Source organism: Dendrobates tinctorius, unplaced genomic scaffold, assembly GCF_039654945.1.
Source record: "Dendrobates tinctorius isolate UK_male_01 unplaced genomic scaffold, ASM3965494v1 ptg000152l, whole genome shotgun sequence".
In the NCBI taxonomy this organism is placed as follows: domain Eukaryota; kingdom Metazoa; phylum Chordata; class Amphibia; order Anura; family Dendrobatidae; genus Dendrobates; species Dendrobates tinctorius.
In genome coordinates, this window is record NW_027361819.1 from 6,469,071 (window position 1) to 6,484,192 (window position 15,122).

Sequence of the window (15,122 nt, forward strand, 5' to 3'; positions counted from 1 at the left end):
CAGTGCCAGAGGCAGCAAAGCAACCCCAAAACATCAGGGAACCTCCGCCATGTTTGACTGTAGGAACCGTGTTTTTTTCTTTGAATGCCTCTTTTTTTCTCCTGTAAACTCTATGTTGATGCCTTTGCCCAAAAAGCTCTACCTTTGTCTCATCTGACCAGAGAACATTCCTCCAAAACGTTTTAGGCTTTTTCAGGTAAGTTTTGGCAAACTCCAGCCTGGCTTTTTTATGTCTCGGGGTAAGAAGTGGGGTCTTCCTGGGTCTCCTACCATACAGTCCCTTTTCATTCAGACGCAGACAGATAGTACGGGTTGACTCTGTTGTACCCTCGGACTCCAGGGCAGCTTGAACTTGTTTGGATGTTAGTGGAGGTTCTTTATCCAACATCCGCACAATCTTGCTTTGAAATCTCTTGTCAATTTTTCTTTTCCGTCCACATCTAGGGAGGTTAGCCACAGTGCCATGGGCTTTACACTTCTTGATGACACTGCGCACGGTAGACACAGGAACATTCAGGTCTTTTGGAGATGGACTTGTAGCCTTGAGATTGCTCATGCTTCCTCACAATTTGGTTTCTCAAGTCCTCAGACAGTTCTTTGGTCTTCTTTCTTTTCTCCATGCTCAATGTGGTACACACAAGGACACAGGACAGAGGTGGAGTCAACTTTAATCCATGTCAACTGGCTGCAAGTGTGATTTAGTTATTGCCAACACCTGTTAGGTGCCACAGGTAAGTTACAGGTGCTGTTAATTACACAAATTAGAGAAGCATCACATGATTATTTGAACAGTGCCAATACTTTTGTCCACCCTCTTTTTTATGTTTGGTGTGGAATTATATCCAATTTGGCTTTAGGACAATTCTTTTTGTGTTTTTTCACTTATTACAAATTAAATGAAAATAATAATAGCAAAGAATTTGTGTTTGCAATCATTTTCAGGAAGAAACTGAGTATTAACTGACAGAATTGCAGGGGTGTCAATACTTTTGGCCACAACTGTATAAAGATGCGGTGGTGGTGAGTCAGAAATGTAATATAAGGCAATAGTGCGACATCAGACCTAAATGCAGATCATCAAAAACAATATAGTTACCAGCGAACATTTCAAGAATGTGTCTAGTGTGTTGCAAGGAAAGACCAATTGGGTCATACAGGTGGCATTGTTAAAAGCTCTGTGCTTACCCATGGTATGAAGTGCCAAGTCACAAACACCACCGCAAACGCACTCAAGGGAGGTTTTGCCCATGTGATTTCTCAAGAGGAGTGTCACTTCCATAGGGAATCATAGTCAGGATATAGCCAGAGGTCGGTACACGGAGCAGCAGTATAGTTGGGAGAATAAGCAAGTAACGTAGTCAGGATATAGCCAGAGGTCGGTACACGGAGCAGCAGTATAGTTGGGAGAATAAGCAGGTAACGTATTCAGGAGATAACCAGAGGTCGGTACACGGAGCAGCAGTACAGTTGGGAGAATAAGCAGGTAACGTATTCAGGAGATAACCAGAGGTCGGTACACGGAGCAGCAGTACAGTTGGGAGAATAAGCAGGTAACGTAGTCAGGATATAGTCAGAGGTCGGTACACAGAGCAGCAGTATAGTTGGGACAATAAGCAGGTAACGTAGTCAGGATATAGCCAGAGGTCGGTACACAGAGCAGCAGTATAGTTGGGAGAATAAGCAGGTAACGTAGTCAGGATATAGCCAGAGGTTGGTACATGGAGCAACAGTGTGGTTGGGAGGATAAGCAGATAACTTAGTAAGGATATAGCCAGAGGTCGGTACATGGAGCAGCAGTATAGTTGGGAGGATAAGCAGGAATCGTAGTCAGGATATAGCCAGAGGTCGGTACATGGAGCAACAGTGTAGTTAGGAGGATAAGCAGATAACTTAGTAAGGATATAGCCAGAGGTCGGTACAAGGAGCAGCAATAGGATCTTGAGGATAAACAGCAGGTCTGCTACCCCGCTGCGCGGCGTCCTCTTCTGAATCCTGGCAGCTGACTTCAGCTTGCAAGGGACGGGAACATATGACATCACTGCCATGCGCCCCCGGGTCACATGCACACCGATGTCAGCTGCTGGCCTCTGATTGTCTGGCAGCATATATTGCTGTGCATAGGCCCCATGGGTCAGAGGATGCACGTCCAGCTGCAGTATTCGCTGGTGTTGGAGGGTGCCTCACCAGCTGGCGGCAGCGGTTGCTGTCCTCAGATATCTCTGGAAATGGAAAGCAGCTGACATCAGCTTTAGTCCTGCAGAACAGCATTCTGCAGTGCAGCTCTGGAGTATAGTACAGGATGTAACTCAGGATCAGTAATGTAATGTATGTACACAGTGACTGCACCAGCAGAATAGTGAGTGCAGCTCTGGGGTATAATAGGGGATGTAACTCAGGATCAGTAATGTAATGTATGTACACAGTGACTGAACCAGCAGAATAGTGAGTGCAGCTCTGGAGTATAATACTGGAGGTAACTCAGGATCAGTAATGTAATGTATGTACACAGTGACTGCACCAGCAGAATAGTGAGTGCAGCTCTGGGGTATAATACAGGATGTAACTCAGGATCAGTAATGTATGTACACAGTGACTGCACCAGCAGAATAGTGAGTGCAGCTCTGGAGTATAATACAGGATGTAACTCAGGATCAGTAATGCAATGTATGTACACAGTGACTGCACCAGCAGAATAGTGAGTGCAGCTCTGGGGTATAATACAGGATGTAACTCAGGATCAGTAATGTAATGTATGTACACAGTGACTGCCCCAGCAGAATAGTGAGCACAGCTCTGGAGTATAATACAGGAGGTAACTCAGGATCAGTAATGTAATGTATGTACACAGTGATTGCACCAGCAGAATAGTGAGTGCAGCTCTGGAGTATAATACAGGATGCAACTCAGGATCAGTAGTACACAGTGACTGCAAAAGCAGAATAGTGAGTGCAGCTCTGTGGTATAATACAGGATGTAACTCAGGATCAGTAATGTAATGTATGTACACAATGACTGCACCAGCAGAATAGTGAGTGCAGCTCTGTGGTATAATACAGGATGTAACTCAGGATCAGTAATGTAATGTATGTACACAGTGACTGCACCAGCAGAATAGTGAGTGCAGCTCTGGGGTATAATACAGGATGTAACTCAGGATCAATAATGTAATGTATGTACACAGTGACTGCACCAGCAGAATAGTGAGTGCAGCTCTGGAGTATAATACAGGATGTAACTCAGGATCAGTAATGTAATGTATGTACACAGTGACTGCACCAGCAGAATAGTGAGTGCAGCTCTGGGGTATAATACAGGATGTAACTCAGGATCAGTAATGCAATGTATGTACACAGTGACTGCACCAGCAGAATAGTGAGTGCAGCTCTGGGGTATAATACAGGATGTAACTCAGGATCAATAATGTAATGTATGTACACAGTGACTGCCCCAGCAGAATAGTGAGCACAGCTCTGGAGTATAATACAGGAGGTAACTCAGGATCAGTAATGTAATGTATGTACACAGTGATTGCACCAGCAGAATAGTGAGTGCAGCTCTGGAGTATAAAACAGGATGTAACTCAGGATCAGTACTACACAGTGACTGCACCAGCAGAATAGTGAGTTCAGCTCTGTGGTATAATACAGGATGTAACTCAGTATCAGTAATGTATGTACACAGTGACTGCACCAGCAGAATAGTGAGTGCAGCTCTGGGGTATAATACAGGATGTAACTCAGGATCAATAATGTAATGTATGTACACAGTGACTGCACCAGCAGAATAGTGAGTGCAGCTCTGGGGTATAATACAGGATGTAACTCAGGATCAGTAATGTAATGTATGTACACAGTGACTGCACCAGCAGAATAGTGAGTGCAGCTCTGGGGTATAATACATAATGTAACTCAGGATCAGTAATGTGATGTATGTACACAGTGTCTGCACCAGCAGAATAGTGAGTGCAGCTCTGGAGTAGAATACAGGATGTAACTCAGGATCAGTAATGTATGCACACAGTGACTGCACCAGCAGAATAGTGAGTACAGCTCTGGAGTTCTGTAGTTTAGCACATTTCTGCAGTGCTTCTTCTGTGCTGTCACCATTGGTATATACAGGTGATTTTCTGGCGTCAGTTCACACTTCCGTCAGGGCAGAGGATATTACTGCGTTCTGTATTTTAGTCGTTATGGCCAGAATCCTGTCTTGGCCGCAGAACGTACCATTTCAGGATTGTTATATGGTGGAATAATGGGGGTGGTGAGAACTCAGATATTGTTATTACTGCAGATCTTGCATATTTGACCTCCAGCTCTGGGGACCTCCAACACATGAGAACGCACCTACAGTATGTTGGGCGGGAGAGGGGAGGCGTCATCAGAAGAGGGGCTCAGTAGGAATCCACAGGGTTCACTCGGCCAAATTTGGATCTTTTATTTGATGAATTTCACACTTGTAACAAAAGTAACAGGAACCTAACTCCAGTTTAATTCTTCATAATTTTTTAAAAAGTTTTTTGTCCAATTTGTATCAGATTTTATCCTTCAGTTACTGCCAGAGCAGCATTCACAGTGCTTTTATGTTCTCTTCCAAGAGTATACTTTATAGATAAGCAGAATTGTGATTACAGCTCCGGATGTAATTAAAGTGACATACACAGTGATGCTCCATCTCATAGGGTAATCTGAATTACTATCACAAGACCCCTCAGTAATAAGATGAACCTAGCTCACCATAGAACTGTATCGGTCTCGGGGGCTCCAATTTCTCAAGGACCCCTCACATACTGTATGTGAGTCTTAGGCTCCTACCTGATCAGTAATTGTTGTTGCCGTTTAATAGCCTCCTGTGTAACGACCTTTCTCCCGAACTCTTGGGTTTTAGTCTTACTCATAAATGGCAACTGCCTCCCCAAAAAAAGGTGAGACCCCCATACACGTCAGCAATTCTCTGCAAAGGCCAAAAACATCCCAGAATCCAAATATTCGGGAAAGTTTCACACCCCCTGGTATCTCAGGCTGGAAAATAGGCCGGAGGGATGTAACTATTCCCAAAATGTTAAATAAGCTTCTCCAGGAGGCTAACTGTCCGAAATTGGCAAATATGGGGTAAGGTATACCAATCTGTCCACCCAGGAAGCGGAGTTCCTATTACGGGGATTCACAAAGGAGACTTCCCTGGTCTTTGGCCATGTAAGAGATGGGGTCAATTGACTTACCAGTCCTAAAGTCACACACTCTTCATGATTGGGGATATCGGGGTCTTGTGGGGTTCATGCAGTTTTTATTATTAGGATCTTGCCCCAGAGAGGAGAAACCTGTGACAATACAATAAACAGAAGGCCATATTGTAGGGTCAACGGAAGAATCGTCCCACAAGTGCAGAAAACCCGGTCTTCAGCAGAGCGACTGTTGTTGCTGCTACCTCCGTAGCCACCGTCTTCTCTACTGCTACCACCGCCGGCTGTGCCATGACGACAGTCCCCCTGGCTGCAGCTGCCCCAACCACCCCATATATCCCCAGACCGGCAGTGACGCCCAGCGTGACAGCATTCATTGTGAAACGAGTGGTGTAACCGGAGCAAAACTTCTCTTGCTCCTCCTGGAGATGGGACGCCAGCTCTACCTGCAGCTCGCGGTGATGAGACAGGTTGGGACCTAGGAGAGAGTCTTTGAATTTTGCTGTGAGTTCTGCCGACTTCTCCAAGACCAGGGTCCTCATGGTTGATGGTAGGAGGTGATACGGCTATGTAGAGAAGAGAGGAGCACAAGATGAGATTGATCACCAAGGTCTACTTTCCATGATCACAACCTCCAGGGTTAGGACCTTCATGCCCGACAGCTCACAGGGCTTCTCCCAATCTTAGGTCTCCACCAGTGAAGCGTCTTTCGCAGTTTTAGTCGTGACTCACCTGATTCTTCAGGAATTCCTGGAGTTCATCTTTGATGCTTTCAAGGATCTTTTGGTTTTTGATGGCATAAAACATCTGCGAGGTGAAAAATGAATGACTGAGATACAGCGAGGAATGATGGTGTTATAAAGACTGGTTAGTCGGACATAGATTGTGGTCTCCCCAACACTTTGACACATTACTCCCCAATATCAAGTAACGGACACATCCATAATGTGAAGAAAGATGATGGTTTCATTGGTTCACATTTCCTCCAATCTCCTCCTCTTCTCATTGGCTTCTTCCCCTTTCGCCAATATTCTCCTGTATTTTGTGTCCCCTCCTGTCAGTTGACTCCTTCTGCAGGTGGTCCTCCTCCTGTGGCCTTTCCTGCACATTTCCTCCCTGCCAAATCGCTCCTGTTACTCATACCTTTCCTCTAACTTCTAGCTCTCCCTTTCTTCTTCAAACCCTCCCTCCTAAGAGTCATCCTCCCGAGCTTCTTCCTACTCCTATGTCTCCACCTTCCCTTCTCGCAATATTCTCCCACTGCAGTATCTACCTTCTCTGGCCTCTCTCTCTATAGTCCCACCATCTGCAGCTCCTTGTCCAGGTATGACCATTTCTTCCACGTTTCCTCCTCTACCTACCTTGACCACTACATTCTCCCCATATCCTCCTCATTCAGCTCCTTCCTCTCTTCTCTCCATATTCTCTCTGTGCTCCTCTTTACTTCTGTGTCTCTTCTCACCCAATTCCTCCTTCTAAAGCTCCTCCCTTTTGTGGTTCTTCTGCCACATCTCCTGCTTCTGATGCTCCTCCCTTTCCTGTGACACCTCCACCAAATCTCCTCCCCTGAAGCCCCTCGATCTCTCCTTTGGCTCTTCTGCTACAACTTCTCCCTCTGAATCTCCTCCTTCTCAAGCTCTTCCCTCTCTTGCGGATGCTCTACCCCATTTCCTCCCTTGGAAGCCCCTCTCTCTTCTGTAGCTCTTCCACCATATCTTCTCATCTGAAGTTCCACCCTCTCCCCTGGCTCTTCCACCACCTCGCCTCGCTCTCCTGTGGCTCTTCATCTAGATCTCCTTCCTCTGAGGTTTCTCTCTTCTGTAAGCTATCTTGTAATCTTGTAAAGATAATTTCTTTATTTAAACCTCTGGGTGCACAGTACAGGAGAATTATGGACCCTAAGATCCTCTGATAATTAGCGGGTCATGGTGGGACATTTTTTTTTCTCAGCTTGTTCTAGAGGTAAGATGACATCACTCACCTCCATTGGGGTAGAGAAACCATAGTTCTGCTTCTCCAGAACATCAACAAAGACCTGAAGAAGAAACGCTCTTTAGAAGGTTAATCATAGTCATTTGGAAACACATAATAGTCAAGCAATAGAAATGGCTAAATAGCCGCTACATGACAGCAGTGCTGTTACTGCTCACCCTCCATGACACCCCTGCTGTCTATTAGTGCACAACCCCCACAATATCCCTACCCCTCAACCACAGCCCTGCCCCTCAGCCACACCACTGTTGACATAGCCCTGCCCCCTCAGCTACACCCCTGCTGATGTAGCCCTGCCCCCTCAGCCACTCCCCTGCTGATGTAGCCTTGCCCCTCAGCCACACCCCTGCTGACGTAGCCCTGCCCCTCAGCCACACCCCTGCTGACGTAGCCCTGCCCCTCAGCCACACCCCTGCTGACGTAGCCCTGCCCCTCAGCCACACCCCTGCTGACGTAGCCCTGCTCCCTCAGCTACACCCCTGCTGACATAGTCCTGCCCCTCAGCCACACCCCTGCTGACATAGCCCTGCCCCTCAGCCACACCCCTGCTGACATAGCCCTGCCCCTCAGCCACACCCCTGCTGACGTAGCCCTGCCTCTCAGCCACACCCCTGCTGACGTAGCCCTGCCCCTCAGCCACACCCCTGCTGACGTAGCCCTGCTCCCTCAACTACACCCCTGCTGACATAGTCCTGCCCCTCAGCCACACCCCTGCTGATGTAGCCTTGTCCATCAGCCACACCCCTGCTGACGTAGCCCTGCCCCTCAGCCACACCCCTGCTGACGTAGCCTTGTCCCTCAGCCACACCCCTGCTGACGTAGCCCTGCCCCTCAGCCACACCCCTGCTGACGTAGCCCTGCCCCTCAGCCACACCCATGCTGGCACCGTTTGTTCCCTTTGCCACTTTCCTTCTGTCGTGGCCTGCCTTTCTGCGTCACCCCTGCTGACGTAGCCCTGCCCCTCAGCCACACCCCTCCTGACGTAGCCCTGCCCCTCAGCCACACCCCTGCTGACGTAGCCCTGCCCCTCAGCAACACCCCTGCTGACATAGTCCTGACCCTCAGCCACACCCATGCTGGTACCGTTTGTTCCCTTTGCCACTTTCCTTCTGTCGTGGCCTGCCTTTCTGCCTCACCCCTGCTGACGTAGCCCTGCCCCTCAGCCACACTCCTGCTGACATAGCCCTGCCCCTCAGCCACACCCCTGCTGACGTAGCCCTGCTCCCTCAGCTACACCCCTGCTGACGTAGCCCTGCTCCCTCAGCTACACCCCTGCTGACATAGTCCTGCCCCTCAGCCACACCCATGCTGGCACCGTTTGTTCCCTTTGCCACTTTCCTTCTGTCATGGCCTGCCTTTCCGCCTCACCCCTGCTGTCACCACCCTGCTCTCCATGATACCATGATGATAGTAATATGTTGGGTATAAATTATGGAGAAATCATAAAATTCCAGCTTTACCTGTAACATGGAGGGGATGTGGCTGCAGGTCAGAACTTCTCCCCTCGCATCCATCTTAATCCGATGCCACACTCCCCGCACCACATCTGCCACGTACATTCTCAGATTGTCCTGGAAATCCTCATCCATATCTGTCAGGAAGATGTTACAGGTGGTCGGTAAGGGGTGATCATTATACATGAAGAATAAAACTAACTCCAGGATCAGGAGATGATAAGACATAAAAAACATCACGTTACAGGCTAAAAACGTGACACCGTCCTCATGGTGTTACCTCCCCCAGCCCAGTGTTCATCCACCATCCCGCACTCTGCAGAATGGAACTCCTCTAACACTGGACAGACTTCTGCAAAGTTTTTGATAGAAAAGCATCATGGCCTATAATTTGGGGCATTTCTCACAAGCACAGATTTCTTATCTCACTCCATCATGGATCAGTTTCCAATCTCCCCAGTAAGGTCTCCATCACCCACCACGTTGAAGGACCTCACCTTGAAGTCTTCCTTGGCTCTCTCCAGTAATTCCTTTTCCTGGATGTGGCAGTAGGAAGCAGCGAGTGTGACTGCTCTTCAGACCCCATAAAACTTTGGGGTAACTACGGCCTTTCTGGAGTTTCTAACATGGATATAAGAACATAGATAAATCAAATCTCATATTCCGAAAACAGAGAAGGAATATAAAAGTCTGCAGCACTGGGATATGGTGAGCTATATGGAGGTTGGCTTGGTCAGTAGTGGAGGCTGTCAGCTAAGATGGCTTCAGTCCTCATGGACCAAACGGCCTGAGCTGCCACCAAGGCCAATGCTCCGAAAAGTCCAATGTCACCATGGCAGATCTCATACTGAATAGACTGAGATGTTTGGAGGCTGCGTCCATGGATTTTCATACCTCAATTTCCCGACTGATATAAAACCGAGCTGCGTCTCTTCCACAATTGTCGGAGTCGTGCCAGTCTCTGATTAAAATGTCCAGGAACTGAATCAACGTACAGAAGATACATGAAATGTCAGTGATAGGAAATATGGAGCTACAGAGAAAACAGAAACCTACATCCTATATCACCCCTTCCACCCACCACGATCATCCGCGGATTATAGGCCGGTCAGGGTCACCTACCTGTAACCGCTCAGAACCAAACTCCTCTCCCATGTTGAGGTACATCTGAAAGGACATTATCATCATTAGTCTGGAATGTTGCACACAGAACACACTTGCACCCATCTTGAAGGACCTCAGAATTAATTAGTCATTTTATGGAGGACACAACCATTTGGAGGAACCCTCTCCTTACCTTATTCACAATCAATCCCGAATGAGCCTTTTTTATGAAGGACAAAACTTATCAAAGCAGCTCCATTTCATGCCCATTCCAATGGACCTCACGATCAAACTGAGATAAGAAATTATTTTTGAGGACACAACCTATTGGAGTCTTCTATTCACCCCTGTCCTGACAGACCTCACAAAGTCTAAACTATGCCGGCCATTGTATAGGAAGAGACAACCTATCGGAGGAGCCCTCTCTTCACATTTATCCTGAAAGACCTCATAGTTATATAGACTGAAAAAAGACCTTGGTCCATCAAGGTCTCCGTTTCTCCACTAATTGTACATTTTGTCACTAATTTATCTATAACCCCCAATGTTATGTGTAGTGACTATTGAGGAAATCATCCAGCCCTTGTATAAAAGCTGCCATAGTGTCGGCCATTACTACCTCTTGTGGTCGACATACCACAGTCTGACTGCTCCAACCGTAAAGAACCCTTTCCTATTTAGCTGGAGGGATCGCCTTTCTTCACCTCTTGATATAATCTGGAGTATATCGGACACATGTGACTCAATTCATTGAAAACCTTACAGTAGAAGGTCAAAGCCCAACTTTCCGTAAACATCCAAATTTGGTCCAGTAATGATATTTTCACAGTTCTATCTGCCAGTAGATCCTGTTCCTCAGTTATCCAAACTATGGGTCCATTATCAACCGGACATCTCAAACCAGTCCTGCAGCCTCGTAGAGTGACTAACATGTCGCTCCATATTATACTAAGGAGCAGTCATAAATGCCAGTTACATTCCTCTTTAGATCATCCACGTGGTCACAATTTCATGTCTGCCTCAAACGTATCTAGTCAGCTCTTGAGGAAGCATCAAGAACCGATCACATCCCTTCAAGAACTAGACCTGGATATCAGATTTCCAAAATATGATTTAAGACTTAGTATAAAATCTACTCATATTTTGAGGAACCAGCAAGTCCTCAGTTTCATTCCTATGTATTCGGAGCACCAAGAAATAATCCAGTCACTATTCAGTCCTACATCCCAGTAGAAACCATTCAAGAACCCATACACTCCGATAGACCCTACAGAAACACGTCAAATCAGGACCTCTTCAGTATAACACTCATCCCGATCCTAACGAGGTCCATCTGTATGGCTGAAGGACTTGTAGACCCGTGATCTACCAAATGTCCACACAACACTCACCTCCATGTAGTCTAGTTCTGTCTCCTTCAAACTTCCAGCCACATTGAAAACCTACAAGATTCGACAAATTAGCCGTTAAATCCCTCATTTTTGTTTTTTGAACGGACCCAATAAGATCTATAGAAAATAGTAGACCCCTCACCAAATGAGAGCTGAGTAGCATGGACAATGCCGAAAGCTTAATGCAGCTCTCCCGGTCACCCTCGATATCCAGTGAACCCTCTGTGTCCAAAACATAGACCACTACCTAGGGGAATAGATTTGAGTCAGCGAGGTACAGAACAAAGGAACATTGCCAATGATGTTATGAAGGAGTAGAACTCTCAGATGAGATGGACGCCATGCCAGAGATGTGAATCCTGATCTCACCTTCTCTCCCTTCTGGCCCACCATGAAAGGTCTGTTCCAGATCCAGATCCCCTTTGTAGTGCTGTCGATGCCACATTTCCATTCGAAACCTTGGAGGGGTTCATCATTTGCTCCAAGACTGAAGTCCTCGCCCTTCTCCTACAAGAAGTTACAAAGGAGTCTGGTAACATCAAGCGGAGCTATAGGATCCCTCAGGTTAGAGGAGCAAATAAAGGGTCTTATCTCATTGGCGAGCCACACTGAAAATCCTCAACCGTCAGTCGCTGTATGAGAGCTACCGAGACCCCTATTCAGATCAAGGCCCTAGAATGAAGCTGACTGGTGTGTCACAGGTCGTGGGAGCCTCACAGAGAATTGAGCATCACTTGACATCCCCAGATACCCTCGGGCATCCAGTAATATCCATGGAAATCACCGTACAATGGCGCCAGGTTATCCCAGCACATCATATAAACATTTGTAGTGACTCGCGCACTATAAGTTTATGCCCCCCTTGGCCTCCGCTCACCTGACTCTCCAAGGCCCTCAAGACATAATTCATCAGGAACGACTTCCCGCGCCGCTTTTCTCCGATGACGCAGAGCAGATAGACAGGATAAGTGGACAGATGGCTGTTCATGAAGCAGTTGTAGACCACCGACTCATCCAGGTGTAAGCGGCCATTGCCATCCGTCCACACCAGCTGTAACGGGTAACCCTGCTCCGGAGGTTGCAGACATTCCTGTAGAATAACAGATGCTGGTAACGCCAAGATCTGATTTTTTCTGGATTGATTAGCCTGCTGGTCACATTGTTACCTGCTCTCTGGTTTTGTCCTGGATTCCCTTTTGGATCTTGTCGATGAGGTTCATCAGACGATAGTCGGGTGCAATCTGATTTCGGGGACACTGTGTCCTGCACTCGGGGCAGAGGTAACCGGCTGGGTGTGGGGTGCTCCAGTGTGTGGTAATACAGTTTCGGCAGAAGGTGTGCCCGCAGGCGATGGACACCGGATTCTGCAGGTCATCAAGGCACACTGAGCAGGTGATGTCCTCTGCTAGGACCTGGAAGCCAACGGCACCATCTGAAGGTAGCGGGGGGTCATTACTAAAGAAAACAGAGCACCAATTCAACTCGAGTCACTACAGGCAGTTGGCTACACGGTTACGCTGGTGATTGAACGGGACAGGGTGGCTATGCCAGAGATCGAGTGGGGAAGGGGGCATCGCCAGCAATCGAGCCGGACAGGGCACCTACGCCAGCGATCGAGTCGAGCAGGGGGGGCTACGTCAGCAATCGAGCGGGACAGGGCAGCTATGCCAGCGATTTAGTGGCTTTTCACAGCGATGGAGCAGGACAGGGCAGCTATGCCAACGATCGAGTCGGGCAGGGGGGGCTACGTCAGCAATCGAGTGGGACAGGGCAGCTATGCCAGTGATTAAGTCAGGCAGGGGGCATCGCCAGCAGTCGAGCGGGACAGGGCAGCTATGCCAGTGATTAAGTCAGGCAGGGGGCATCGCCAGCAGTCGAGCGGGACAGGGCAGCTATGCCAGTGATTGAGTCGGGCAGGGGGCATCGCCAGCAATTGAGCGGTACAGGGCAGCTACGCCAGCGATCGAGTCGAGCAGGGGGGGCTATGTCAGCAATCGAGTGGGACAGGGCAGCTATGCCAGCGATTGAGTGGCTTTTCACAGCGATGGAGCAGGACAGGGCAGCTACGCCAACGATCGAGTCAAGCAGGGGGGCTACGTCAGCGATCGAGCGGGACAGGGCAGTTATGCCAGCGATCGAGCGGGACAGGGCAGTTATGCCAGCGATCGAGCGGGACAGGGCAGTTATGCCAGCGATCGAGCGGGACAGGGCAGTTATGCCAGCGATCGAGCGGGACAGGGCAGTTATGACCAGCGATCGAGCGGGACAGGGCAGTTATGCCAGCGATCGAGCGGGACAGGGCAGTTATGACCAGCGATCGAGCGGGACAGGGCAGTTATGCCAGCGATCGAGCGGGACAGGGCAGCTATGCCAGTGATTGAGCGGGACAGGGCAGTTATGCCAGCGATCGAGCGGGACAGGGCAGTTATGCCAGCGATCGAGTGGGACAGGGCAGTTATGCCAGCGATCGAGTGGCTTTTCCCAGCGATGGAGTTGGACATGGCGGCTATGCTGTCGATAGAGTGGGATAGTGGAACTATGCAGGGCATGAGCAGGCGGTGCAGCTATGCTGGCGGCAGCAAAAGTTAGTGCGGCTATGCTTGCGATGGAGCAGAAGAGTGCGTCTTCTCAGGCGGCAGGGCAGGGCGGCTATGCTGGCGTTGGAGCTGACGCGACTCTCCTACAACCCGGACTACATATTTCAGTGCTGTCGTCGGTGTACAGACTGTCACTGTGGCCCCCGGCCTCTCACCTCACAGTCTCGGCGCTCTCGCTGGGTCTGGCCGCTCGCTCTCGCCGTGGTCTCTTTCTCACCCTCTTCCTCTGGGGCTCAGTCTGTGGTTGCGCCGGCCTGAGTGAGGTTTGCGGCCTCTCTGCCGCCCTGTGCCTCCTGGCCTCCATGTTTGTTTGTCTGCCTCCAGTGACAGTCACCGCTCCTCCTCCTCCTCCTCCTCCTCCTTCTCCTTCTCCTTCTCCTCCTCCTCCTCCTCCTCTGTGCAGCTGTTCTTCCAGTTCCTCACTACACCCCACCTGCCTCTGATGCAGCAGAGCTGAGCTGCTCCTTTGTTTCAGTTGTGGAATCTGAACTGTTGTGAGCAGTCTGGAGACAATAAGGAACATGAAATCCTCCCAAGATGTCCGGACGGTGGCGGGGCGGGAGCGCTGCGCCTTGGATGGCGCTCAGTGTGTATGGAAGCAATTAGTGACTGTAATGGGCCGGCGCCGCGTCTTCTGCGCATCGTGCCCGATCACGGAGTGCAAAGTCCTGTAACTTTCTCGTAGACTCTGGGGCGCTGTCATTATTGCATTTTCTCTTTTTTTTTTCTTAGTTTGTGACTTTTTTTTCGCCCGTTTTTCATTTGCGCCTTGTTCCTTGTTTTCGATGGACGCTGTTGGGTTTGGGATTTCCAGAAGTTCGCGGTTGTGAATGATAAAAAAAGTCAGAGAAGTTTTGCAGTTTGCGAATGTTGTGACATTGTGGAAGAAGGCGTCACATTACTGATTACGGACAACGCGCACGGAACCTTCGCTTTTTTTTGTCACTTTGTCGTCTGCTGCTCACTGAGGAGTCTCTGCCGAATCTATCAAAATGGCGCAGGCGGCTCAATATGGTGACAAGTAAAAAAAAAAAGTTCAAAAACCTCCTTAAGGCTTTGTTCACACGTTGCGTTTTTTTTCCGCCGTTTTACCAAATAAACCGCATCAGAAGCACTTAAAAGCTTACCATTCGTTTTAATGAATTCCGCACTTTTTGTGCAGATGTATGTGTCTTTACCGCGAAAAAAAACGCTTTGCGGTAACAGGCTCATTCATTTGTCGGAAAATTCCGCATTTCTAGCTATTTTCTATGTGACTGGGGACGCGCAAAAAACGCACGTTTTCTGGGAAGGAGTCCAGTTTTCATGCAGAAATTTTCTGCATACGCCGGCATTATTCTGTCTGTAAATATTTTACTGCTTTACACAACAAAAATCCTGTCCTTCAGGAAATCGCTCCGGGGAG

At 48.6% G+C, this 15,122-nt stretch overlaps 1 protein-coding gene across 1 annotated transcript; it reads right to left on the reverse strand.

The window, feature by feature from the left end:
• Window positions 1-4,419: 4,419 nt before the first annotated feature.
• Window positions 4,420-14,256, reverse strand: LOC141050841 (RING finger protein 112-like). The gene is made up of 13 exons (XM_073547520.1): window positions 13,873-14,256; window positions 12,287-12,575; window positions 11,998-12,210; window positions 11,490-11,627; window positions 11,263-11,367; window positions 11,121-11,171; window positions 9,748-9,792; window positions 9,520-9,606; window positions 9,123-9,246; window positions 8,632-8,762; window positions 7,161-7,214; window positions 5,912-5,986; window positions 4,420-5,745 (listed from the first exon to the last, which is right to left on the reverse strand). Exons 1-13 carry the CDS (start codon window positions 14,238-14,240, stop codon window positions 5,356-5,358), a joined length of 2,070 nt encoding a protein of 689 aa, XP_073403621.1. The 5' UTR covers window positions 14,241-14,256; the 3' UTR covers window positions 4,420-5,355.
• Between the last annotated feature and the right edge of the window lie 866 nt (window positions 14,257-15,122).